The sequence below is a fragment of the Acomys minous genome, assembly GCF_964271855.1.
Source record: "Acomys minous genome assembly, chromosome: 14".
Taxonomy (NCBI): domain Eukaryota; kingdom Metazoa; phylum Chordata; class Mammalia; order Rodentia; family Muridae; genus Acomys; species Acomys minous.
This window is the reverse complement of record NC_140496.1, coordinates 63,556,535-63,583,636: the sequence shown is the minus strand read 5'-3', so window position 1 is coordinate 63,583,636 and position 27,102 is coordinate 63,556,535. Positions and strand designations below refer to the sequence as shown.

At 40.3% G+C, this 27,102-nt stretch overlaps 2 protein-coding genes across 11 annotated transcripts in view; one reads left to right on the top strand and one right to left on the bottom strand.

Moving 5' to 3' along the window:
* DRAM2 (DNA damage regulated autophagy modulator 2) lies at positions 1 to 26,312 on the bottom strand. Of its 6 annotated transcripts, none has more exons than XM_084757226.1 (11): positions 26,176 to 26,292; positions 23,857 to 23,928; positions 21,337 to 21,464; positions 17,274 to 17,418; positions 10,637 to 10,704; positions 9,191 to 9,330; positions 6,342 to 6,519; positions 5,501 to 5,583; positions 5,149 to 5,307; positions 4,296 to 4,388; positions 1 to 2,438 (listed from the first exon to the last, which is right to left on the bottom strand). In XM_084757226.1, the coding sequence occupies exons 4-11, from the start codon at positions 17,402 to 17,404 to the stop codon at positions 2,328 to 2,330; spliced, it is 963 nt and encodes a 320-aa protein (XP_084613352.1). In that variant the 5' UTR covers positions 17,405 to 17,418; positions 21,337 to 21,464; positions 23,857 to 23,928; positions 26,176 to 26,292; the 3' UTR covers positions 1 to 2,327. The 6 variants fall into 6 exon arrangements, with proteins under 6 accessions (XP_084613352.1, XP_084613356.1, XP_084613354.1 ...); XM_084757230.1 differs by having other exon boundaries at positions 17,274 to 17,415; XM_084757228.1 differs by having other exon boundaries at positions 21,337 to 21,460.
* CEPT1 (choline/ethanolamine phosphotransferase 1) overlaps positions 26,274 to 27,102 on the top strand; it is a 40,500-nt gene continuing 39,671 nt past the window's right edge. For 2 of the 5 annotated variants that reach the window (XM_084757214.1, XM_084757215.1), the window contains exon 1: positions 26,274 to 26,409. The gene's annotated coding sequence lies outside the window, so the exon portion shown is untranslated. The remainder of the gene's footprint in view (positions 26,410 to 27,102) is intronic. The other 3 variants (XM_084757216.1, XM_084757217.1, XM_084757218.1) reach the window with 3 other exon arrangements.

Below are 27,102 nucleotides of genomic sequence, written 5' to 3'. Positions count from 1 at the left end.
TCCTCAATCACAAGCACTGTATTTGACACAAACAGGACAGCCACTAAAGGTAGAATACACAGCCTGATTTAGGGACAAAGGGATGACGCATATGCCAGGTGAAATGATACACAATTTCATCAGACGACTCAGAATAGCAAAAATTTTTAATTTACTAGTTGTGGAATTCTGGTATTTTTCATTTACTGTTTTTAGACCCTAGTTGACTGTGTGATTTCTTTTTTAAAGTGTCCATGTAGAGGTTACTATAACTTATAACCTAAATACTTGGAATAATTCTCCAGTTCAATACTGAGAGTTACAGATGATATCTTTCTTACCTGTTAATCATACTGTATTTGGCAGTCCTGGCAAGGGATGGTGTATCGAGGAGGAGTGCCACTGTCTGTCATCATTTCAGACTTAGTGTTAGGAAACAATATCCCACATTTCTCTTCGTTTATGGCCCCTCCTTTAAGTCTACTCATGTCTTCAGTCTCTGTTACTTCAAAGGACAAATGCTAACTAGTAGAATTTAAATACTATCAAAGTAATAACTTTTTACCTTAGATCAATTTCTTTACTATATAAACTATGTCTCTAAGGTTAATACTCTAAGAAGTGGTAATTTTAACAAATCTGTTTTTCTCTTAACTACTTTCCCCACATTTGCTTTCAGGAACTTTTATTCTATCAATTTATTTCTCATACCATGGATACTTCATAACTTGACTAATTAGCAGAGATAAACCACAGGAAAAGATATTTTCCATGGGTGGTTCTTCGTGACTTTTCAAAGGCATTAATAGCTTTTTATGATCTTATGCATTTTTTTCCAGTAGTAGCAAGTCAATTCACCAATCTTTACTGAAATGTCTCCCTTGTTAACTGCTTCTTGGCGCAGGTCAATACTCCATTTCTGTCTACAGTACTTTCTCAAAACTTGTTAATGCCTGTATTTAACTTGTCCTTGAAGCCCACAGCTCTACCACATAAACAGTATTTCTTAAATTCCTCCTTGATATATTTAAAACTTTTTCTCACCATCTTCTAAGCTCCATATCGCCTAAAAATATAAACTATGCCAGTATTCATCAAAGATTCTTTTACAAAGTAGTTTGACACTGGGAACTTTCTAGGTCACGATTTCCTTCGAGTCTTAGTGGGAATCTAGAAACCATCCTTTATCTACACAGAGACCTAAATTAAAACTTTACAATCATTTGCATGACAAGAGGAAATGATCCACTTATCACTATTACCTTATAGCTAGGTTTTTATTTTGGACTTCAGTCTTTTTCAGATCAAGGTTCTAAAAGATCACATTCCAATAAAAGGGTTAAATTTCTGATCAAAAGTATTTTTACTAGTAAGCATAATTTTCTCTAAATGAAAAGCAAAGAAGATCCTAGCTGTAGTGTAGAGTAACTTTTACTTGTTATTAATCACATCTACTTTTGCTTACAGACTTTGCAATCTTAGGAACATTAACCTTTATCTCATTACAACATTTATTTAGGTGTGTAGGTGAGTTTATATGGGGGTCAGGAGAGAAGTGGCATAAAGGAGTCTCCTTCTCTTTCCACTATGTGGGTCCTACATACTGAACTCAGGTGGTCAGGCTTGGTAGCAAGTGATCAGCAACATTATCAGCCATTGGCCTTTAGTTTTATAAAGAACAAAATGGTACCATATTTGCACAAATACCCCTCTCTTTCACTGTAACTAAAAATCTAAAATCAGAGACCAGACTTTATGAAATTATTGAAAGCACATATGATAGATCTGCTAGTATTCATGTGGCCAGAATCAAATAAATACCCACTGATTATGCATGTGTGTGTGTGTGACATAACAACATGTTTTTAATCACTATAAGAAATGTATTAATATAGTAAAACTTCAACTTTAAGCCCCAATTATAAATGGTCTGCTGACCGGTGGTGATTACTGTGGTCATGGAAAATGTCTCTCATAAAAGTGTTCCTCACAGATGGTTTTAAAATGACTTACAAAATGTTTAAGGCCAGATACACAGGTGACTGGTACACTGCAGGCTGTTTTTCTCCAATAAAGTAGCAAACACTACAACACTATTATCCTTTGGTTTTATTTTCTGCGATTACAAAAACATCTAGAGATAAATGTTTTTTAGAGAGTCTTCTTAATTTTATCCTTTAAGAAAACTTGTCAGATGGCTTATTACATTTCTCCTCATTATCATCCTTCATTAATGTCATTGTCAGCCTTGATGTATGGATTCAAAATTTCAGAGTATAATAAGCAACTTTTGTGCATCTTTCCTCAGTCCCTGAGAATCACAGTCATGGAAGAAATACTTTATCCCTTCATTGAAAATCTCTGGAAAGCAATGGTGTTCTTTCATTGGTAACAGGGCAAGGAGCAGAGTCATAGAGGGTTAATCCTTGTAAATTGGCTTCCACTCGTAAAGTTATTTTCTGGAACAAAAAAGAAAATTATACAGAGAAGTTTGGTCCACACAAGAGACTATCTCTTCACTGTGTTCCACAGGATTTGCTTACATAGTCAGAGATACCAACTGATCTAATGGGGAACAAAAAGTCACTGCTACAGCCTTTCATCAGGCTATAAAGTGACTAAATAAGCAAATCGTCCTCAGGATCAAGTGAAATAGAAAAATGTCCTTCTTTCCTCAGTAAGTTTCCTGAGTTTTTAGATGTCCTTAAATCAAAGAATGGATAAAGAAAATGTGATACATTTACACAATGGAATGAATACTACTCAGTTATTAAAAACAAAGACATCATACAATTTGCAGGCAAATGGATGGCACGAGAAAATATTACCCTGAACGAGGTAACCCAGACCCAGAAAGACACACAAGCACGGTATGTACTCATTTATAAGTGGATATTAGCCACAAAGTACAGGATAGGATAACCATGCTACAGTCCACAGACCCAAAGAAGCAAGTGACAAGGATGGCCCAAGGGAGGTTGCTTGACTCTTACTCAGAAGGGAAATAAGACAGACATCTAAAGTAGACGGAGGCGGGCACTGGGTGGGAGACGGACAGGGAGGGGAATAACAACAGCGATCACTGAGGGGGAGGAGAACAGAAATTGTTGGGGGCAATTTCTGGGATATGTGTGGGGGTCCTTGGAGTCTATGGGGGTGACCCTAGCTGGCACTTCTAGCAGCGAGAGGGATATGGAACCTGAAGTCTCTACCTCCTGTGGCCAGGTGGAACTTTCAGTTGAGGGAGGGGGATGCCAACCTACCCATAAAACCTTCAGCCCAAATTTCGCCCTGTCTACAAAAAGTGCAGGAATAAAGATGGAGCAGAGATTGAGGGAATGGCCAACCAATGAGCAGCCCAACTTGAGACTCTCCCCTTGGGAGAGAGCCAACACCTGACACTATTAAGGATACTCTGCTATGATTGCAGACATGAGCCTTCTATAACTGTCTTCTGAGAAGCTTCATCCAGCTGCTGCTGAAAACAGATGCAGAGACCCACAGCCAAATAATAGGCAGAATGCACGGAGTCTTGTGAAGAGTGGGATGAAGGATTGAGGGAGCAGAAGGGGTCAAGGACACCACAAGAAGACCTACAGAGTGAACTAATCTGGGCCCATGGGGGTTCACAGAGACTGAACCACCAACCAAGGAGCATACATGGGCTAGACCTAGGCCCCCCACACATATGAAGCAGTGTGCAGCTTTGTCACCATGTGGGTCCTCTACCAATGGGAGTAGGAGTTTTCTCTGACTCTGTTGCCTGCCTTTAGATCTCATTCCTCTAGCTGGGCTGCCTTGTCTAGTCAGCAGGAGAAGATATGTTTAGTCCTGCAGGATCTGATGCACCAGGGTGGGTTGGCACTCATGAGGGGCCTCCCCTTCTCTGAAGAGAAGAGCAAGGGGGTGGGGAAAGGGGGTGTGAGGGCGGTCCTGTGAGGAGAAAGGGGCTTGTGATCAGGGTGTAAAGTAAAAATAAATAAATTAATGAAAAACGTTTCCTATTTTATTGTTTGAGTTATTTGTTTTTAGCTAGGTGTTAGGGCTGGGCCTATGTGAGTGCACAGAGATTAACGGCATTAATTTCTTCCGATATGTTTTGCAACTCCATTATCAAGGCTGAACCTTACTTGCAGCACACTACTTCCTCAAACCTAGAAACAATTTCAAAGAAGTTACTCTCACTGTATTAGAGACTCTGGTACTAGATTTTGAAGCGCTAATTTTAAAAAAGGACAAGTGGATCAGCCAATGAAATAGTCTGCTATTCCATGTGAAGGAAGTATTACTGAATAAAATTAAAACCAATTTCTTACCTGAAAATCACGAATGTAACTCAGGAAAAATCCAAAGAAGGAAAATGACAAAGACCACTCTGCTGACGTACTGATCAAGTGCACCACGTAACACTCAAGTCAAAGGGGGAAAAAAGAGATTTCTGTGAAAATCTTTTTCTTTTTTTTTTTTTTATTAATTTATTCTTGTTACATCTCAATGGTTATCCCATCCCTTGTATCCTCCCATTCTTCCCTCCCTCCCATTTTCTCCTTATTCCCCTCCCCTATGACTGTTCCTGAGGGGGATTACCTCCCCCTTATATGCTCATAGGGTGAAATTTTATTTTAAAAATCTACAGTATTTTTCAAATTAAGAAACATCAAATTCTTATAGATCAATTTTCCTTCTGAAAAATCAACCTTTGGTTTCTGAACATGTTTTAAGAATTGCATGAATTGAGACTAGCTATGAGTACTTCCTGAACTATTAAATAAAATTTCCACTAAATAACCAAGATAAAATAAAACCTACACTCTATAACCAAGGAATTACAGCTTTCCCTCAGCCACAAAATTCATAAATCAAGACCTATAATCACGTAGGAGGCTGAGGGAAGATCACAATTTTAAGGTCAGTCAGACCACTGAGTGAAATTAAAAATACCCTCACCCATCTACACACACACACACACACACACACACACACACACACACACACAAACACACACACACACACACACACACACACACACACACACACACACCACATACACAAAGTATGCATATGTGTATGTATCTGAATAAAATTCATAAAATGACACTAGGAAAAGTTCAAAAATACTTATTATAGACTTTTATAAAGGCTATTTTTAGAGTTTGCACACTGACTTACAATATTATATAGGGGTGGGAGATATGGCTCAATGGTTAAGAGTGCTTGATGCTTTTCCAGAGAAACCAAGTTTATTTCCCAGCTCCCTTGTAGGGCAATTCCCATCTGCCTGTTAATATAGCTCCAATGCACTTTTCTGGCCTCTGCAGGCATCCGTGTCTATACACATGACATACAGACACACACAAGTGAAGATATATTTAAAATGAAATAAATCTTTAAAAAGTTATACACATTCTCTCTCTCTCTCTCTCTCTCTCTCTCTCTCTCTCTCTCTCTCTCTCTCTCACACACACACACACACACACACACACACACACACACACACACTTTATAGACTTTAAGCTCTTACTTTTTCCCCAGGTTTCCAGTGTAGTTTCTGTACTTCATCAAAACTAAGACCACTACTATAAAAAATTGATGAGGAAATCAGCACTATAAAAAAGTAAGTTAAGGAAGACTCTCAGAGATCTGAAGCTTTCAATTTATAAATCATTAAAAAAAAAAAAAGAAGTCAAGGAAGACTCTCAGAGACCTGAAGGTTTCAACTTATAAATCATTTTTTTAAAAATCACTTTAAGGGCTAGCTTTTACTATGGCCCAATCCTATTTCTTTAAAGAATTAATGTCACATGTCAGTACTAAAACTAAAGCTCTATCCAGAGTAACCAGGAAATGGTTTACATCATGCCCTTTCCTCTTTGCTCAAAAATTTGCAGCTCTATTATAAGTTTTCTATAGTGAGCAAATATTTCTTCCTTGTTATTTTATTTATTTATTTATTTTAGAGTATAACTATGCCAAACATTATTTCTGTTCCTGACTCAAGTACTAATTTCAGTCTGAACTTCATGTATAAACACACAATGCCCTTTAGTCTAGGGTGACTTTAAAGGGATGGGGGAGCACATGTTGCTCCTGCAGAGGACCAAGATTTGGATCCCAGCATACACATGGTAGTCCTAGGTCATGTATAAGTTCAATTACACGGTATCTGATACCCTCTTTCTATGCCACGGCTATCAGGTATGCACATGGTGCACTTACATACATGTAGGTAAAATACCTGTATACATCAAGTAATATAAAAAATTAAAATTTAAAAAATTGTACTTACATTGTACCCATTGTCCTCACTTGTTTTGTTATTCTATTTCTTTGAATAGTAAACCACACTTTAGGATAAAGGATACTGGTAAGTGCACTGACTCCACACCAGATAGTCAACAGTAGTCGGACCCAGAAGACCTGTTTGCTGTGAATTTTGGGCTGCATTAGGTAGGAAAGGACGGTCTGAACAAGCACGTATAGTGAGCCCATACTAAAGGCAAGGACACCTCCACATTCATGTATAACAAACAGTATTGATTTCTGAGAAGCAGAAAAAAGTCAGTCAGTGAGAGAAACTAACAACACGTTGACAATACATCATTTAAAAGCACAAGCCAGGTAACTCAACAGGGCATTTGCTGTGTGGAGCTCTGCAGATTCCACGAGTCACTTCTGCAAAACACTGGAAGATTATAGTGAAAGCAGATGACTTCATTTGCCAGCAATGAAAATGGTGACAACTATCCATGTATTCTATCTTATGTTTTACTTGCTTAGTATTTTTATTTGGCTCTATTAGGGGTCAGGTACCTTTTAAAGTCATTAATATGTAAATGAATGATATAGAAACTCAGCATTCAGTTTCTTTTCACAAAAATACACAAAATCAAATAATAAACCTCAGAAATGAGGACACTGACAGTAAGGTACACAACAGTAATAATGATTTAAAGAAGAGTAAGTAGGTTAAAGAGCAGAGAGCTAGGGGTGTCGGGGGAAGAGAGTTTAAATTTAACTGTACTTTAAGGCCCTCACGGCACCAAGGAGTTTGTCATTGATTATGCCACAGGGATCATTACTAGTTTGTATTGATGATTCCACAGAGCTTATTATGTCACAATGTCCCCCTTATTCACTTACGTTTACTTTCTAACATTTTATGTCCCATCTGTTTAAGAGTGACAATCATCAAGCTCAAATTCCTACAATCAATGTTTTAAATCAAATTTTGGTTGACTCACTGTTTTTTTTTTAATTGGTGGTGTCTATATTTCTTTTAGTAGAAAAGGCACATGTAATATTTGGCACAGAGGGAGCAAAATGACGAAGAGAACAAAGGAAGGGCAGCCTCAGTTTTCTTATTTTACATCAGCTGTAAATCTACAAACCAGTTGATTTGCTATCTCTCAGTTAATTGCTACACGTGATTCTCAACTTATAGAAGTCATAGATTTTGATTCTTCAAAGGCTCTGATTTCTCTTCTCAGGAGAGTGGGCTAGTTGATCAAAGGCTTGAGTACTGTGTCTGAGCAAACTAAATCACCAGAGGGAGACATAGCCCCATGAAGAGATATCTTAACATCAAATAAAACTTGCAGTGCCAGGAATGGGTTATATCTAAGTGAGTTGTTGGCCAAAAGGGCCCCATGAGACCCTCCAAACAACTTAGGGTATTGTCAAAGTTATTGGTTGCTTCTACACACTGATAGTATGGCCCACTGCTGAAAAACGACACCTACAAGTCTCAACAAACACGCAGAAGTCATGCTGTTGCCTAACTAGAGCTTTTCCCTACTGGACTAGTTCATGGTACTGGAGGGCCAACTCCGCACGATACCTAAGGAGAAAGGTAAACAGCAATCCAGTTGCAAACCCTTCACTCTACAATAGTGATCTGCCTACAAGATATGTTGGTTCAACGGAGGCACAAAATTTGTAGGAGTAACCAACCACTAGCTGATTACGAGCTGGAACCCATGTCTGACACTGCTGAGGTGGCCAAGAACCGAACGTTAGATAGGTCATGGACCTAGGGGAAAACCGAATACTACTCTCTACTGTAGTAAGCCACTCACAACCTGGACTTTCTTCCAGATGCTAGGATTATCTTAACTAATACCCAGTGAGACTATGCTAAAAGATATTATTACAGGTTAAACCAGCCTTAATCCAAAATCCTGAAATTCAAATGTTCCAAAATTAAGACTTTTCTAAGCACCCCCAAAATTCTAAAACCTGAAACACTCTCAATCATAAACACTCCAGACATGCTACCCAACCCACTAGTAACTATGAATAAACAGGAGAGGCTAGTCAGGAGCAGAATAGGCACTGCACAGATATGGAATGCACAAAACAGAGTAGGTCTCTAAATAAGAGGCATTTATTTTAATAACTATTAGATGGTAAAGAGTTTATATATGCCTAAATTGAAACTTTAAAGAGTATAAAGGGACTAATCAAAGAGCACCATGTGCCCAGCATGGAGCCAGTATCGCTAATGACTCCTCAGAGAACGCCGATGGCCAGGAAGGGAGAAAGTTTACAGTCATGGGCTTCTATAGGGACATTTGCCTCCATGAGGGACTCCACTGTCAGTGACGATGCCCTAAGAATACACTGGCGAAAGGCACCCTAGCCATTTCAGTTTGTTCCAATGGGTGTTTATCCAACAGAAAGCCTTAACAACAACGCTCCACCTTTACATTTCGCATGAGTGTATTTGGCGAAGGTGGACTACTATGTTAAGGTTAAAGTATCCTGAAAAAAAGCTGGAAAAAGAACGGATTCTCCCTTACTTCCACAGGTACAGGAGTCCTGGGCTACAAGCAAGGACACAAGGTAGATGACTATGACTTACCAGGCATACCACAAACAAAATAAAGTGTAGATCTGCAACGTGTCACTTCCTATAAGGAGTATCCGTTCTGTTTGATCCTGAGGTAACCTCCAACTAAGTATAGGAAGTCTGTAAGTAAGTGTCCTGACCACCAAAGATGCAGTTCTAATCATTCATGTCTCTTTAGATCACTGAATATGAATTTTTTTCCAATAGTGACAGTAGCTGTTTCTAGAAGGTTCAAATGACGCAGCTGAATTGTGTTAGTGAAGAGAACAGGAAAAGCATGCGGCTGAATAGCTCAGCTTTCCATTTTACTACAGATGCCCAAACATTCAGGAAAACACCCATACTGGGTTAAAAAAACCAAACCTGGAAATTCGCCACAAGACAAAGTCCTAAACAACTCAGAATCCCAAGCACAAGGCCGGCCTTGTTTACTTTGATGATAAGGGTCTCCTCAGGATTTAGTGCTTGAACTTGCTTGTAACGGACATATATGGTAGCCATGCCTGGGAAGAGAGAAATTGAAAAACAACAGAGCACTGAGTAACCATGGGAACGAAGTACCCACTTAGAGCTCACAAAGGTCAGCCGCTGTCCAGATAGACACACTGTCCTTTTAACTTTAATTTGAAAGGAGAATGAAAAAAAAAGAAGAAGCTGCAGACTGTAGATTCTAAAGAAATTTTACAGTCACAAAATAGAACTACTTGAACTTCTATGTGCCTGAGTAAGCCATTTACATTTAACCCATAATATTTTCAGGATCAGCATCAATGTCAACAGCAGAATCTAGATGGGCCGTACACAGACAAAAATTAGCAAAATGCTCCCCTCCTCATCCTCGTACTGTTTAATTTTACATTACCACAGACAGGCTCAAACAGATACAGAGCTAGACAACTCAGAAGCATAATAAACATGATGGCTGCATGCTTTGTAGACATGTTCCTGAAGTGTGGAAATACAAAACACATTTTCATAAATTATTTTCCTAATTTCTAGTTTTTCAATGTTTTTATTTATTTGTGTGTGTGTGCGCGCGCGTGTGTGCATGCGTGCGTGCGTGTGTGTAGGTCACTACACAGTCTTTGGGAGCTGGTTCTCTCCTCCTCCCATGTGGGTTCTGGGACTGAACTCAAGGTTGCCAGAGGCAGTTAGCAAGTATCATTACTTCTGGAGCCATCTTGCCAGCCCTATTTTCTCTTGTCATGCAAGCAAATAATCCATATTGAATTTGCTGATGAAATTATTTTAAATGATCATATTTGATGATAAAAATATTTTGTTAAATTAATAAAACCAGGCTCACAAAGAAGAGCTTGAATATAATACACTACAGTGAGTTCTGTAGCATTAGAATATTAACCAAAAATGAAAACACAATTCCATTTCTATCCTTAAACATTTAAACTGTTTATCATGAAAGAAGTTAGCTGTCGTCAGTTTTACCTTCAATTTATGATGTCGTACTGGTTGTTTAAGAAGTTTACCTAAGGTTCCAAGGAATGTTGGGGTGTGCTTGCAACCTCTGTTTAGATAAGAAGTCACTTATAACTGTATAAATTATTTCTTCAATGTGTATTTTTATACGTTAACATTTCTATCTGAGTTCCCCTCTCCCTGCTCCCTTGTAAGGCAGTGATATAACCAAGAGTTTTCTTTCTTAGGAACATAATTATAATCTATAATTTAGTAAAAACACATTCTCAAGTACAGCCAAATAATAAGCTGTGATATATTATTTAAAGAAGAAAAACAGCAATTTAACTATTCATTTTGCACGCTAAAACTACTCTCATGTCTATTACTTACCTAAAACTGCAGCAATATTTAGCATAACTCCGAAGAGGCAACTTTCTGGAGGTACTGTCCCAGTGTCACTGAAAGACAAAGTATGTAGGGTTCTTTAAGTTTATAAATATTTGACTACCTCTTTTCTGTCATTTCAGATCATTTTTCATTTCCACATAGCAGAAATCAACAAAAATCAATCTAAAATTAACTGAAGATTATCCTTGAAATGGTAAAAGTATGTAATGCATTTACCCAGGGTTAATCAATGCATCAGCCTCACCAGAATCTTCCGTAAGCAGCACTGGCCCTTTCATTACTCTTATTTCTGTGTACCTGTTGTTGACTGCCTGGACTTCAATTAATACGTGTTCACCAACGGACCATTAAAAATACTTGTCAAACAACAGCATATTGACTTAGCTAGGGTTTTATTGTTGTGAAGAGACACCATAGCCACGGCAACTCTTATAAAAGAAAACATTTAATTGGGGCCAGCTTACAGTTTCAGAGGATTAGTCTATTTTCACCAATAGTAGGAACCCAGAATTCAAATCTGGATCAGCAGGCAAGGGGAAGACAGAGTGACACTGGAAGCCTCAGAGCCCATCCCTGATGACACACTTCCTCCAACAAAGCCACACCCACTCCAACAAGGCCACACCCACTCCAACAAGGCCACACCTCTTAACAGCACCACTCCCTGTGGGCCCATTTTTATTCAAACCACCAGTTAGCATTTCTGGAATGGAAGTCAAAAGGAAAACAAATCTGATAAAACTTCCATGCTCATGGAACTCTCACTCAGGCCCCATTTTGAGCATCTCCTTACTTTTAACCTTGGATCATTTTTCTAGTAGACAGTGACTGACAACACTCTGTCCAGTTTCCTCAAAATTACTTACCACACAGCAATGCAATGGATCTATTTACATTCCTAGTCTCCAGGGCACTATGGGCAACTACACACACCCTGATGGAAAACAAATGACTTAAAAACTATAAATCTTTGGGTACATCCTCTTTTTCTCTTAGCTCTATTTTTTCTTCTTTTGCTAATTGGTGTCATTCATTCCCAGCTTTGCTGGATCAATACAAGGATGAAATAAAATGTGAGGTAATGATATAAACTGTCCAACACAGTGGAGACATCCACTGAGCTTTACTATCTTTTCTTGTCTTCAAACTACTATAAACATTAAAAAGACAAAGATGTTACTCCAGAATATACAACGTTGTTACTGACGTGATATAACGGCCACTACTGCACCTTTCAAGATATCCTTGCTATGATGCTCACTTTTCAGTCCGTAGGCATCACAACTGGATAGGACTATTGACTGCTCTTCTCTTTGGCAGCGTGCACAGCACATGCTAACACTATGGAAGCTAGTCCTCAGGGAGGGGGCTTCCAGGTCATTCTCAGCTTGATTACCTGAGTCCTGTGTTTAACATACATGTGTCTTCAGCAATAGGGACTTACTTTCAAATTCTGTGAGGCAAACAAGAGCAACAGCAACAGTTTATACTTTATAGTCTTTGGGGAATTGCTTGGATTCCTCTGACCAACAAGATAAAAGAAGTTTCTCATGCTTATGCTAGGTAGTCTATGGCTGTTACGGGGAGAATTCTATCACCCCATGTGGCAAATTTTCATTCAAATTACATGTTGGTATATATATATATATATATATATATATATATATATATATATATATATGTATATGTATATTGTATATATTACTTATATTTATATATATATACTACTTACATATACATACTATATATATACTACTTATATATACTTATACTATATATACTACTTATAAAATATAAATAATACTACTTATAAATTCACTTTTGAAGTGAATTTTATATCTTTTGAGACTTACTTTTTAGATACCATCTACAAACTGAAAGTAAATATATATATGTATATACATTTGCATATATTATATATAAGCTCAGCTAAACATAAACTATGATTCCATATGGCTTTTTCAAACATCCTTAGTGTTTGGAGGTAGGGACTGGAGATGAGAGAGAACATGCAGGATTCTGGGTCTCTGTTACCAAACTCAACATAGCCTGTTCTTGATTGAGCTCTTCACCTGAACATTTCATGTTTCCACTTTTCATTACATCCTAATTGTATTCTGTGGTGTATTTGTACTATAATTTTATTATCCATTTATCAATTGAAGGCCCTTTAGGTTGTTTCCATTTTCTAGCTATTGTGAATCAACTGTCAGTGATCATGGTTGAGTAAATATCTGTAGACCAGGATGCTGAATCCTTTCAGCAATAGGCCAAGGAGTGGAATGGCTGGGTCATGTAAAGATTTACTTTTTGCTTTGTAATAATTCTATACACTGGTTTCCAGAGTAGCTGCATCAGTTTGTCATCCCAACAACAGTGGATGAGGGTTCTCTTTACCCACCCTTGGTAGCTTTGCTGTCTGTTGATCTTAGCCATTTGACTGGTGTATGATGAAACCTCAAAGGAGTTTTAATTTGTATTTCTCTAATTGCTAAGGATGTTAAGTACTTTTTTGAGATATTTCTTAGCTATTTTAATTTCTTCTTTTGAATTCTGTTCAGATCCATATTTCTTGGCTTTTTTTTTTTTTAGTTCTTTACATATTTTGGATATTCATCCACTATCAGATACACAGCTGGCACAGGTTTCTTCCGTTGTGTGGTTCTTCCTCACTGGACTGACTGTTTTCTTTGGTGTACAGAAACTTCTTATAGTTCAATGGCTGGCACCCTATCTGAAGAACCACTACTTATGAATTCACTTTTGAAGTGAATTTTATATCTTTTGAGACTGTTACTTTTTAGATAGTATCTACAAATTTAAAGTAAATCCTTTTGCACAGAATATTTGGTTTAGCTTAATTGTGTATCTTGCAGATCAAAGAAATAAACCTAAGAGACATATAGATACTACAATATCTGAGTACCAAAGAAAGAGCTCAGGGTAATACCACGTTTATCACAAATAGAAGCAGAAGGAGAGGGGGGTGGAGGGAAATGTCCAGGGTACTTGGAAAGATCACAGACAAGGTTGGTGGAGAACTGAAACACTCAAGACACTCAGTAACTCCTAAGGTACAGAAAGCTCCAAAAATGTAAGAAGACAAGTTTTCAGAAGGGGAAAAAAAAAATGCTGACAGGCCCGCACCAATCTTAAATATGTATCTTCTTGCAGAGTTACAAGGAACTGTCTGGCTCCTTGGGCTACTTGTTTCTCTAATACAAGAGTGATCATTTACCAAATTATTACCAGAAATGGACATGTAAAATCAGAAAAAGTTGGGAAGCTTATAAACATCTCTAAGTTGCACCCACTTTGTGTATGACTATGTGGTATCACTACTCTAGAAACCACAGACACGTGGCACCCTCTGAAGCACTCTTATTCGTCAAAGCTTTACCTGACAGTGTGAGTGGTCCAACTAACCCTTCTGTTTATCACTGTTTTAAAGTTGGCCATTTTCTGTATCAGAAAGGTTATCTGTCAGAAGGTAAGTAAATACAGAAATGAGACAGCTGCAACAAACACACACACAAATACTATATGGACAACCAAAAAAGAAAAAAAAGCCAATTGATTCAGTGTCTCTAAGATAATGTTTCAAAGGTTTCAGCTACATTCCAGGTAGAATTCTTTAGAACCCAGAGCATGCTGAGTTGTACTTAGGGACAGTGTTTCCCCACCTCTAAACCTATTTAATTACTGTAACTATTCCTCTATTCCTATTTAATTCACCCTTTCCTTATAAGAATGTTTTTTAAACTTTAGTATCTTAGAAACCATTCATAATTATTTTTATTATATTAACTGTGTGAATGCATAAAAATATCTAGCCACTTAATTTCTCAAATTAAGCCTTTTTACCTTCCTGTATATTCAGCAATACCACATAGAGAAATATATGCACATTTCAACACAGAGTAATGTCAAGTTGTGAATAGAGTTTTTATTATCATATTATTTCTAAAAGCCAGAGGGGAGGGGGATATTCAGTTAACATCTTATTACTTTTATGAAGTAAAAAATATTAACAGTGAGAAAAAGAAAAAAGGAAAAGAAAATGGAGAAAGAATCCTTTAAAACTATAGATGACAAAACAAATTCTGGAAGGAAAGCTATCAAACGACCTCTCATCTTCAAAGGCAAGAAGCTCAGGAGTGAAAAACGGACTTTCAATTTAGGTTTTAAAAAAGTGCTCACTTTTAACTTATGTTTATGTGTGTGTGCCTATGTGGGCCAGGACAAAGCATCAAGTCCTCTGAAACTGGAGTTAAAGGTAGTTGGGAGCCGCTCTATGTGCGTACAGGGAATCAAATGTGAGTCCTCTGCAACAGCAAGCATTTTTATTTTTTTATTTTTGCTTTTTAAAAAAAATTTTTATTAATTTATTCTTGTTACATCTCAATGGTTATCCCATCCCTTGTATCCTCCCATTCTTCCCTCCCTCCCAATTTCCCCTTATTCCCCTCCCCTATGACTGTTCCTGAGGGGGATTACCTCCCCCTGTATATGCTCATAGGGTATCAAGTCTCTTCTTGGTAACCTGCTCTCCTTCCTCTGAGTGCCACCAGGTCTCCCCCTCCAGGGGACATGGTCAAATATGAGGCACCAGAGTTTGTGTGAAAGTCATATCCCACTCTCCACTCAACTGTGGAGAATGTTCTGTCCATTGGCTAGATCTGGGTAGGGGTTTAAAGTTTACCGCCTGTATTGTCCTTGGCTGGTGCCTTAGTCTGAGTGAGACCCCTGTGCCCAAATCTGCCTATCATAATGTTCTACTTGTAGGTTTCTAGGGCCCTCTGGATCCTTCTACTTTGCTAATCTTCCATGCTTGTCTCATCTAGAGTCCCCATAGGATGTCCTCCCCTCTGTCCCAGTTTCCTGGTAAGTGAAGGCTTTCATGGGACATGCCCCTTGGGCTAGTATGCAGATATAAGTGAGTATATACCATTTGAGTCTTTCTGCTTTTGGGTTAACTCACTCATTATGATCATTTCTAGCTCAATCCATTTGTCCACAAATTTCGGGAATTCCTTGTTTTTAATAGCTGAGTAGTGTATATGTACCACAGTTTCTTTATCCATTCTTCTACTGAGGGACACTTAGGCTGTTTCCATGTTCTGGTGATTATGAATAAGGCTGCTATGAACATGGTTGAGCAAATTTTCTTGTTGTGTGCTGGAGCATCTTCTGGGTATATTCCAAGGAGTGGAATAGCTGGGTCTTGAGCCTGACCCAACGCTCATTCAGCAAGCATTTTTAAATGGCTGAGTCTGCCCTAATGACTTCCTGTTTATAAGTAGTGAGATCTTGTTAAAAGCTTGTGACAATAATTTCTTCTGTTTCTGTATTCTGTGCGGGAAGTTGGAAAGATGGCTCTCTGTAGTCAACAGTCCTTGCTGCTCTTACAAAGGACCTGGTTTCAGTTCTCAGCACTCACATAGCTGAGTACAGCTCTCTGTAACTGCAGTCCCAGGGGCTTAGACACTCTTACCTGGCCTCCGTGGGCACCAAGCATGTATGTGGTCCACATATATTGCAGGCTAAATAACCATAAGAATACAATTTTAAAGTGATTATAAACCTAGTACATGTGGCCGATTACCCATTATTAAATTGTTAATAGTTTTAAGAATTCAAAAATATAATTATTGATACGAGTTTTGTCAGGAACATCTAACCAGCAGGTCATGAATAGAACACAGACCCTAGAGTAAAACTGCAGGCACAAATCCTGGTTCATCACTGACTGAGCAAATCACAGACCTTCCCAGGACCTTACTCCTTCTGTGATACAGATATTGAATGTTTTGGAGATTTCGTCTATAGCAAAGCATTATGGGTAGGTTTGAGGCCTAGAAAAGGCCTTTAGATTACTGTGTATGTACACATAAAGGGAACACAAAGCTCTGGCCTCCTCCTTGCTTGCTTTTGCTTTCAGGTCATGAGATGAGTACCTCTGTTCCTGATGTACGACTGCCATGAGGTTTGCAGGAACAATTACTGGTGGTCTGAGAACTCTGCGATAGTAAGTCAGATAACCCTTTTCTCTTTATAAGCTGATTATTCTACATATATATCACAGTAACGGAAATATGGCCACAGAGCCTCTTAAGTGATGGTGGATTTCTCTAGCTAATTTCTCAACTACCTAAGCACAGTGAAAACTTAGAACACTACCTTGTTACACAATAAGCCAATAAATATTTGCCAATGCTTCTATTTTACTAACATTACTATTTGTTTGAAACTTTTTATTTTTTTAATTTTAAGAGGAAAGTAATTCCAATTCCAGGTTCTGAGGCAAACTCAAGACACTAAGAGGTTAGAATCTATTAACTAAGTGACTCATCTCACAATTCCCATATTTCTCTATTTCATGGAAAGAATCAAAGGAAGGTTCTATTTGATGTTCCCTTTGCTATAAAGGCAGTATAAAAACTTGAATTTTCAAGTGAAAGTTGAAATGCCAGGTTCAAGGTAAACTATGAATTGGTCATACAGACCCTCCATGGTTTGGGAAAGGAGCTTGGCGGTGGAGCACTTCTCTGGACTGACTGTGGTCAAGCGCCAGGACTAGGTGGAAGCCACGTCTCTATGACCAACGCCTTTCACTGACCTGATGAACGGCAGCGCAGGATCAACATGGCGGAGTGTTACTGAGGTGATGTATGAGAAGGTGAAGGTAGCGACCGTCCAAATTACCAGGACTGACGGAAGGAAACAGAGGCCCTGCTGAAACCACCACATTTCAAACACGTCTTCTGAAAAAGAAGAAAAAAAAACAAAAAACAAAACACAAAAGAAAAACAGTGATTGGTAAGTTTCCTCCACTCTCACTCTGCAAGCACCCCCACACTTGTGCTCTCACCCTCCACGCTCCTCCACACACCACCCAGCACCTCCTCATCATGTTTTTGAGAACGAAGACTCGCCTACCGGTTATGCCAGAAACTGGCTTCCTATGTCGTCACTTCACATATAACTACAACCCTGCTTGTTTTCCTATTATTTCTTTCCAGTCTGCCTTCTGTCTCCAGCCTCACTGCTACTAACTATGCTATTGAAAATGCTACCGTCTTTGGCCAGATGGCCCTTGTGGACTGTTAAGCATGAAGCTGCCCCTCTGTATTATCAGTACCTCACTGAACACCAAAACACAAAAATGTCCAATTCCTCCATACAAAATGCATAGTATTTGCCTACAATCTACACACACCCTTTAAGTCATGTCTATATCATTATAATGTAAACCAATGAGGAAGCTGTTTACAATGCATTAGTCTGATAATAAAAGTATCCTAACATTTCTAATACAGCTGAATTATTTCCCCCTTAGTATTCTCAATACACAATTGGTCAAGTCAAAAAATGTGCTCTTCTCTTTCCTAGGGGAGAAAGCTACTAAAGTGTTTGTACTCTCTGGACTAGCTTATACACTGACGAGCTGGCTGGGCAGTGTAGACATTAGCCATCCTTACAAGGAAAGACTGAGGCACGGGGCACAATGGGAGGATGGGAATTTTCAGACCTTAATAAATCATGCCTCTGTAATGCAGTTTCTTTCAAAATTCAAGAAACAAATCAGATGAATAAAAGAAGTGGTGGAGGATATCGGTGGTCCACAGAATCAAAGGCAGCACAGGACACACCGAGATGGGCAGAGGGAAGTCTGTGAGCTACTGTAAGCAAGTAGGCATTGTCAGCTTGTGGTATATTTAGCAGCAGAGCCATAGTTTTGGTTCAGAACCTGAACCACACCCCTCTCACTCAGACCCTCACGGTAAACAAGAAATGTGGTGTTTGTGGCTAGAGATTTTTTTTTTATACTGTCAGCCAAGTTGACCCCAAAATCTTGAAATTCTGAGGTCAGTGACTCTCCCACCTCAGTCTCAGCCTGCCTGCTTGTATATGTATCTGTCTGTCTGTCTGTCTGTCTGTCTTGAGTCTCTCTCTGAAACAAGGTCTCAAGCGTTCCAGGCTGGCTGCCTGAACTGTAGGGTTCCAAGTGTGTACCATACCACACCTGGATAACGTGGTTCCGACAATGACATCTCGGCCTTTAGGTATACTACCTAAGCTGTTTACCAACTAAGCTGTACCAGCTTCCCAAAGAGATAGGATCCAGAGAGTTTGCCTTGTGACTACAGATGGTAGGGAGAAGGTATGAATACAGGACTTCAAAATTCAAAAAGACCACAGTGATACGACCACCATAGGGTTAATCCTGGTAACAGTTCAGGCTTCCTTTATCAAGACCAATGACTGAGAGCACTGCAGTCAGGGACAGGGTGACAAGTGAGGCATGCTGCTTGTTAACTCTGGCCAAGGCCAAGGCCCACTAGGAAGTTGACGGCTTGTAGGACTATGCTGATGGCAAAGGGGAAGAAGAGCAATATTGCACAACAGCAGGGTTCTCATGACTGGTACGTAGCTGCTCTGCTATTTCAAGAAGCCTTTCTCTTAACTTCCACACCCAGAGAGAAGAACTACTTGCTGGACCTGCCTGTGAGTAATATGTCCATGCATAGTACAAAAATGAGCCATTTGGGTCCCACGGTGCTCAGTGAACTGAAAGTGGCAGAAGAATACAGAAGCGTAGGACCAGCACCTGCAGGCCCAGCGCAGGGCAGTATGTGGCCTGCGCGTGGCTATCATCACCCTCACACGTCTTCTGCACATTTTTATTTTATTTTATGTGTATGAGTGTTTTGCTGCATATATAGCTGTGCATCACAGAGGCCAGAAGGGGGCGTGAGATGTCCTGGAGCTGGAGTTGCAACTAGACGGTTGTAGGCTGCCAATATGGGTTCCAGGAGGATTGAACCTAAGTCCTTTGTAAGAGCAGCCATGCTCTGAACAGCCAGGTCATCTCTCCAGGCTAACCTCTACCCATCTTTCAGGTCCAGCTCTAGCTCACGGGAGCCTGTACTTCACCAACAAGACCGCAATCACACTAGACAGGGACATCGGGTTTGGTTTTAGTCACTATTTTTTCTGGTCCCTATAGAAAGGGTTGTTTAAAAAAAAAAAAAAGGCACCTAAATACATGCCACATGCCACTTTCTCCTAAACTCTAGACTTAAGATGTTATGCAATAATGAGTCAGAACAAGTCAAGAATGTGAATTATAGCTGCAGTTACTTTTTTGAAATCTGATTTTTAAAAAATAGAAATACTTTAGAATTAAAAGTCATTGTTCCTAGTATTTCCCACTAACTTTGTGAATACCAAATCAGGCTCCTTGAGTTTGAATAACGCTTCACAGTCTTCTACTTCCTTGTCTCAGGGTGAGTTTCTCAATAATGAAGTTGCAGACACTTGTAACTTGTCATCTGCTTCAATCATGTGACAAGTTACAAGAAATTTTATATTGCTAAGTAAGCTTCTTTTCCTTTGTTCCAAAAAGTTACTAGTATAAGCTTGATTCAAGTCATTTCCTGTCTAATTGTCACAATCTCCTAGGGCTTTCCCAAACCTTTCCTGACAGTCCTTAACATTCTGTCAGCATTTTCATTTCTTTATCTCTTTATTCTTCTTGGCAATGCCCTATAGGTGCTTTTTCTAGAGTGGGTTGCTGAGAGAATCATGCTGGGGGTGGGGGGTATAAGCCCTGGCTGTCCTGGACTTGTTTTGTAGACCAGGCTCGCCTTGAACTCACAGAGATCCGCCTGCCTCTGCCTCCCTGAGTACTGGGATTGAAGGCGTGCGCCACTACACCTGGAGGTGTAAGTCTTTTGTCAGATCATAAATATTACTTTAATTCCTGTTTTCAAAAATTCTTCTTTCAAGTCTGTAGGAACCAAGTTCTATTACTTGTTGGGTCTGTCAAATCTCACAAGTGCTTTTCTTAGAGCTTGAACTCTTAGAAACCTGCAATGAGACTGCATATGTTCTGAAATATGGCTATTCTGAAAGTTCCTTTTTTCCTTTCTTTCTTTTCCTGTTAGACAGACTCAACTAATCTTTACTTAGCATAGGAATAAAGGCAATATATTAAAGCAAAGACTATCACATACACAAAAGGTACTGGACCAATTGGTCCTATGCATGAAAAAATAAACCATGCATCTTATGGTTATAAATCATTAACTCAAAATTGATCATAGAACTCCCAATAAAATGACAAAACTACATAAACTATAAAAATCCAAAATGAGAAAAACTTAAATATTTTTTCAAAAAATCTTAGACTGGCCAAGAGCTCCCTTTGGCCCTGAGACCCCACATGCTGAGAACCACTGTTCTAGAGTGTCAACTATTCAGTGATTTAATATTTAATATACAACTAAACAAGTTCATTCACCACATTAGCACTCAAATTTGCTATGACCTTTCATAAATGGTAAAATTATATATATATGCACCAAGGAAATGTTTTAAAATAAATTTCTTTATTATTTTATTATCAATGTTTTGTTTATGTATCTATATAACCAGCATCAGACAAAAATTTCTCTAGTGAAAAAGGTTATGAGTAGAAAAAGCTTTAAAACACCAGTTCTAAGAGACTTACCGTTCTTTGATACCCAGAATCCACATGGCAAAACACACACACACACACACACACACACACACACACACACACACACACATACGGAGGGGAAAAGGGAGTTAAATTAAGGATGAATTATTTCAAAAATCTGTATTTGTTCTGTTAAGCACTTTCAGTCACTACTAACCTAGGTCACCTTTGTGTTAATTCCTTGGCTTCTTATTTCTCAGACCAGACCGTGGGCTTGAAGCTTGAGTCAGCGACAGTAGTGTTTATACAGTTTCCAGCTCTCAGATGGTGTCTTTATTACTCTATCTAGACATGTGGGGGAAAAAAAAAAAAAACCAAACCAAGTTTCAGTGACCTGTCTTTACCCAGAGACCCAAAGTGAGAGATGGTTCTGGCTTCCCATTCACAAAGTTATGTGTAGACTCTGGAGATCCTGGCTAAATTTGAGGAAAAGGCAGTTCAGAGGATAGGCGTTTCATACTTAAGAGGAAATGTTTGTTTTTCATCTTATGAAAGTGTTACTCACTGAAATAGTGATAGCATTTGCATAAACTGGAAGAATGTTGTCCAGAGCACGTAACCAGGAGGAGATGAAGGGATGAGTCCTCCCTCCAACTCTGTAGGAAGCAGCACCGTTCCTAGCCGTTCACTCACCTTTGTCCTGCTACAAGCCAAACGCTTCCAAAGAAGACAACAGCTGGTGGATCCCTCTTGCTTTAATTCCTTGTTCTGAGTTTTCAGCCTCAAGGATTTCTCTTTCTTTATTTTGGGAGGTTATGGAAGGTTGATACACACTTTTACCATTTAGTTCTGGCTAGCCTGGAATACACTACTGTCTAAGGTACCTCAAACTTACGATCCTCCTGTCTTACCTCCAAGTTCTGGGATTATAGGCATGAGCCACCATGCCTGGCTGAGGAATTCCCCTTTCTCTCATAGGAAATGTGTTTTGCCTTTAAAAAGCTAATATGACTTATTCAATATTTAGGTGTGTGGCTAAAAGGTATGCTCAACATGTTTTGCTCATCACACTACCAGAAGGATAGCCTCCTCCCCATTTTACTGTTTTTGACTTCTAGATCCTTCTCAATATTCAAAATGCAGCAGATGGCTGGAAAGGCAATTCAGCTTAATCCAGAACCTATGTAAATAAAAGCCAGCTATGGCAGAGTGATTGCAACCCTATCCTGGGGCTCTCTAGTCAGCCTAGTCTACACTGCAAATTCCAGTGAGTCATTCTATCTTTTTAAAAGGCATATGACACCTGAAGCTGTCCTCTGTTCTCAGCCATGAGTATACATGTACACCTACAAAACACACACACACACACACACACACACACACACACACGGGCAGCACACACGACAGAACTGTAATCTCCTACAACCTTTGCTAAGCTCTTTGCATAAAGAAGTAAGAGGCTCTGAGAAAACTTGACCTGTGCATCTGCAGCTCTTTCTTTCCAGAGTATGAACATTGAGGAAGGTAAGCGAGGGGAATCAGAGAGATTCCACTTCACCAACTGCAAATGCAGGGACTCACCTGTCATTACTCAGTACTTGTGGAATAAACAACAACAACAACAAAAACGACCCCAAATCATCTTCACTCCGGTAACTGGTCTTGGATTTTCTACTTCAATAAGCAGCATTATCATTTTCTCAGATTCTTGGACTTTACAGTAGCTTTTGCAGAGCGGGCTCTCTCCAAAATGCACACATGCTACCACTAAGTGACAGCAAGTCTCCTTCTGTATGTCATTTATTCCTGCATTCCGTCCTTCTGTTTTGGTTTTTTTGAGACAGGGTTTCTCAGTGTAGCCCTGGATGTCCTAGACTCACTTTGCAGACCAGGCTGGCTTCGAACTCACAGCGATCCGCCTGCCTCTGCCTCCCGAGTGCTGGTATTAAAGGCGTGCGCCCCCACGCCCGGCTCCCTTCCATCCTTCCACCCACCACACAGTGTGAGCATCCTGGTGTAGAGTCTCCACTCTCTGTTGAACTGTTTTTTCCTCCCCTCCGTTCATTCAATCTGCATTTCCAAATTAACAAGTATTCCCCTATGCAAAACCTTTTAAAAGTAGAACTGTGTGACCCTGGGCAAGCTTTAAAACTTTGCTGAGCTAGCTTTTCCTTTCAAAAATAAAAATATTAACTACCACACAGTAGTTACTAGAAGTTAATATAAAATGACATTTCAAATTTCAGTTTCTACTTGCCACAATTCAAATGCTCTGAGCCAGCAGCGAGGCAATAAAAATACAGGACATCCCCTTATCATGGAAAAGTTCCACCAGTGTTAGAAAGTTGTTAGAGAACTTGCAGTGACAGAAAAGAAAGAACCTAACACCCTGGCGATGTATAATCAAGTCAAATACTTTTTACATTACATTTTTTATGTGTTTTACTTATATATGGGGGGGGGATGCACATGCCGTGTGGCCAGAGAACCAGCTTCAGGAGTCAGTTTTCTCTTTCCACTGTGTACAGCCCAGGAATGAACTAGGTTATCAGAGTTGCTGGCAACTACCTTCCATGCTGAGCCATCTCGAAGCCCAAGTTTTATTTGTTAAGCTGTCTAAAGGAATAGCTGTTTCAGTGAGGTTTATTCAAATACTAAGTGACATAACAGATGTTAGGTTCTATCGTAAGTGGTCAGTGACTCTTTGCTCCTTTTTACAATGTGAAAGATAAATTACCTGTTTTACAACTTCACAAAATTTTCAACCTTCAGAACTGCCCAAACTGGTTTCTTTTTCAAATCCTGAAATCTAGATACAGAGGTTATGTTATTATTTCAAAGCATATGGACAAAATGTCTCCTTTAAAGAGCTAATACTTGGCCTTTAGTCTCAGTACTCAGGAGGCAGAGATAGGCAGATTTCTTTGAGTTCAAAGCCAGCCTGGTCTACAAAGCCAGTCTAGGACAGTCAAGGCTACACAGAGAAACCCTGTCTCAAAACAAAAACAAACAAACAAACAAAAACTAAAAAACAAAAACAATAAAGAGTGGATACTTGAATTTTTTATAATAGTAATCTACCAGCTGTAATTAAAAATGTTTTAATTGTAGGAAGTAAATTTTCTTATTGTTCAGCACAACAGATACATTTCCCTAACTCCTAAACATTGTGGGCTGCTTATTTGTTTGATCTCACAATTACTACTTTCTAATTATTAGGTTTCTGGCAAATTACTTAATTTCTGAGACACAGTATTATAATATGAAATTTAAGTATAAAATACTATAACAATTTACATATTTTGCAGTCCTGACTACCCATACACCACTGGGTATGATATTTTTGGGGTGTGCTGTGCTTGTATTTGTTTAGGCTTCGAAGACTCTAACCATTTAAACTGACAGCTTAGAGGCAAGGCAGGGCACAAAACACCAAAGCAGACAGGAAACCTACTGTCAGAGCACCTTCACCTCCAAACACTACAGTCCAAGAGCAACTTCAGACCTAGATTAGAATTGCAACGGTTAACTATTTAAGGGTCAAAGCATTCAAGAGCCCATTTAAAAAGGTGGGTAGAGTGTTTGCCTATCAAACAAGAGGCCTTAAGTCAATTTCCAGTACCCCCGTCCAAAAAGAAAGCTTTAAAATAGCTTGAAAACTTTACACAACAGTAAGAATGTGTAGGAAATCATTTTGCATCTCTCTCATTTTTCTCTGCTTTCTTTGAAGCTCCATGAATCAGAAATCCAGTTAAATACCACCCCCCAAACATTAAAAAGCCACTGGTATAATAAGATGAATTCTTTATGTTGTCCTTTCTAAGTGGTGAGGGGGGGGGGGGAAGCAACCCTGGATGTTCCAAGTGAACAAACAGGTGGCCCCAGGCTTTTTTCAGAGGTGCGCAGAACCATCAGGCTCCAAACAAAGCATAAACATGATTATTTTCCTATATTCTAATATGGCCTATTAAATCTTAATGCATCTAGCTACACAGCTGAGAAGTGAAAATTTGATAAGGAAGCACAAATTCGTTGCATTTGGGTGCTTCTTTATAAATTAAGGTTGGGAAAGCCAGAGAATGTATTCCTGTCTCACTTCTTTTCAGCGGGAACTCGGGCTGTTAGGATTCAAAAGACTAGCAATTTCCTTTCAGTGAGGGACCACTCCCTGAAATACAATCATGGGCTGCAGACAGCGCTCTGTGTAAACACAAGGTTGTCCAGTTGACTGCATTTTTGAACTTCCCCAGGCTCCACCAAGTACAAGTAAGGGCACAGGGATGACAAAAGACACTCTGGCAAAGGTTTCCTTAGCTTCTTCAACAATAGCAACCCCCTACACACACACACACACACACACACACACACACACACACACATTAGCTTCTTCAACAATAGCAACCCCCTACACACACACACACACACACACACACACACACACACACATTAGCTTCTTCAACAATAGCAACCCCCTACACACACACACACACACACACACACACACACACACACACACACACACACACACACCTAAATCTCGTAGTACAAGAGCTGCACTGTGCCTGGCACCCAAAAAATATAAGCGACACCAAAGGTTTCCTTAGCTTCTTCAACAATAGCAACCCCCTACACACACACACACACACACACACACACACACACACACACACACACACAGAAAAATATAAGCGACACCAAACTTGGCACGAAGTACCGCTTGGGACATGCTGGGGGTAGAGGGACCAGAGAACAGAGAGAGGAAAAGTAGGACGGCCAGGACTTCAGGCCGGTTGTCATCCGCCGTGACCCGTGAGTTCCCGGGGCTGGCTCGAGACTCTGGTCCTGTGCGTCGTGATGCTCACGGAGCTTAGACGAGGCTGCCCGGGTCAGCGTGGCTCGCGCGCCCCGTGGGGGGCGAAGCAACTGGATTCGCGTAGCGCCCTTACCCTCGGCTTGCAAACACACCCACCGACAACACCCAGCTAGGTACTTTCTCTTTCTCAGCGCTAGGACAGCCGTCCTCCCCACCCCCTTCCTCCCCCGCCGCACACCCCACCTTCTCTTCAGTCCTCGACCAGCCAGCTCCAACTTCAAGGTGTAGAACAAGCTCGGGGCAGGAGCCAGGGTGGAGCCCCGGGGCGCGCTCCCGAGCCGACCGGAGACGCGCAGCAGCCTTTTCCGAGTCCCTTCTTTACGGCAATCGTGAAAGTGTCGCGAACGTGCTGCCGCCTATCAGTCACTCAGTCGCCGGGAGTTGCTATTTCTAGGCTTGTGCTTGGTGGGTTCGTGGGTAAGGCTACTACTGGGGGCCCGGCCTGGGGAAGGGGCGGGGATGGCGGGGATGCGGCGAGGCGCGTTTCTCCTCCCGGGAGGAGTGGAGGGATGGCAGGATAGATGTAGCTGGGTGGCTGCGGATGGGCTAGCTGTGAGGGAGAACGCCGTCCTTGCTGGCGCCGGGTGGCCTCGCGCGCGGGGTTGTGGGCAGAGCGAGGGGGCAACGCTGGCGGTGGAAGGCTCTGGAGTCCGGAGGTGGAGGGGCGCCTGCGCGGTGTGCAAGGCGTGGGTCGCGGGAGGGAGCACCCCCCCCCCACACACACACACACGGCGAGCCGAGGGTTGGGGCGCTGGCCGCTCAGAACCGACCTTGCCTGGCGAGTCCACACCCTCCTGGCCCGGTGTTACCAAGTCCACGGACCGTGCAGCATCCTGTGCAGTCTTTGCCTTCCCTTTGGGGGGCTGTTTCCTGGCTTGAGCCAGGCTTCTTGTCGACCAACTTTTCTAGAAATTTCAGCCCATCTTGACAAGCTCGGAGATTGCCAGCTAGAGTTAATTTCGGTCGCGTTCTTAGAAGGAGATTGCTAGGGGTTTGCCTGTGTTCCCAGGAATGCTTGGCTGAACCCCAAGCTTTACGTTTTACCAAGTTTGATTTTTTTTTCTCCCCAGTTAGGTGCTTGGAATTTTGTTCCCAGGGTTTTTTGTTTTT

Bases quoted from the DNA above. Each gene is read 5' to 3' on its own strand.
- DRAM2 (XM_084757227.1), bottom strand. From the start codon at position 17,404: ATGTGGTGGTTTCAGCAGGGCCTCTGTTTCCTTCCGTCAGTCCTGGTA. The intron at 9,331-10,636 runs GTAAGTAATAGA...CTCTCTTCCCAG, and splicing joins AAATATTGCTGCAGTTTTAG to GCATGGCTACCATATATGTC. The intron at 5,308-5,500 runs GTAAGAGCTTAA...TCATGTGTATAG, and splicing joins ACTGGAAACCTGGGGAAAAA to ACACGGATGCCTGCAGAGGC.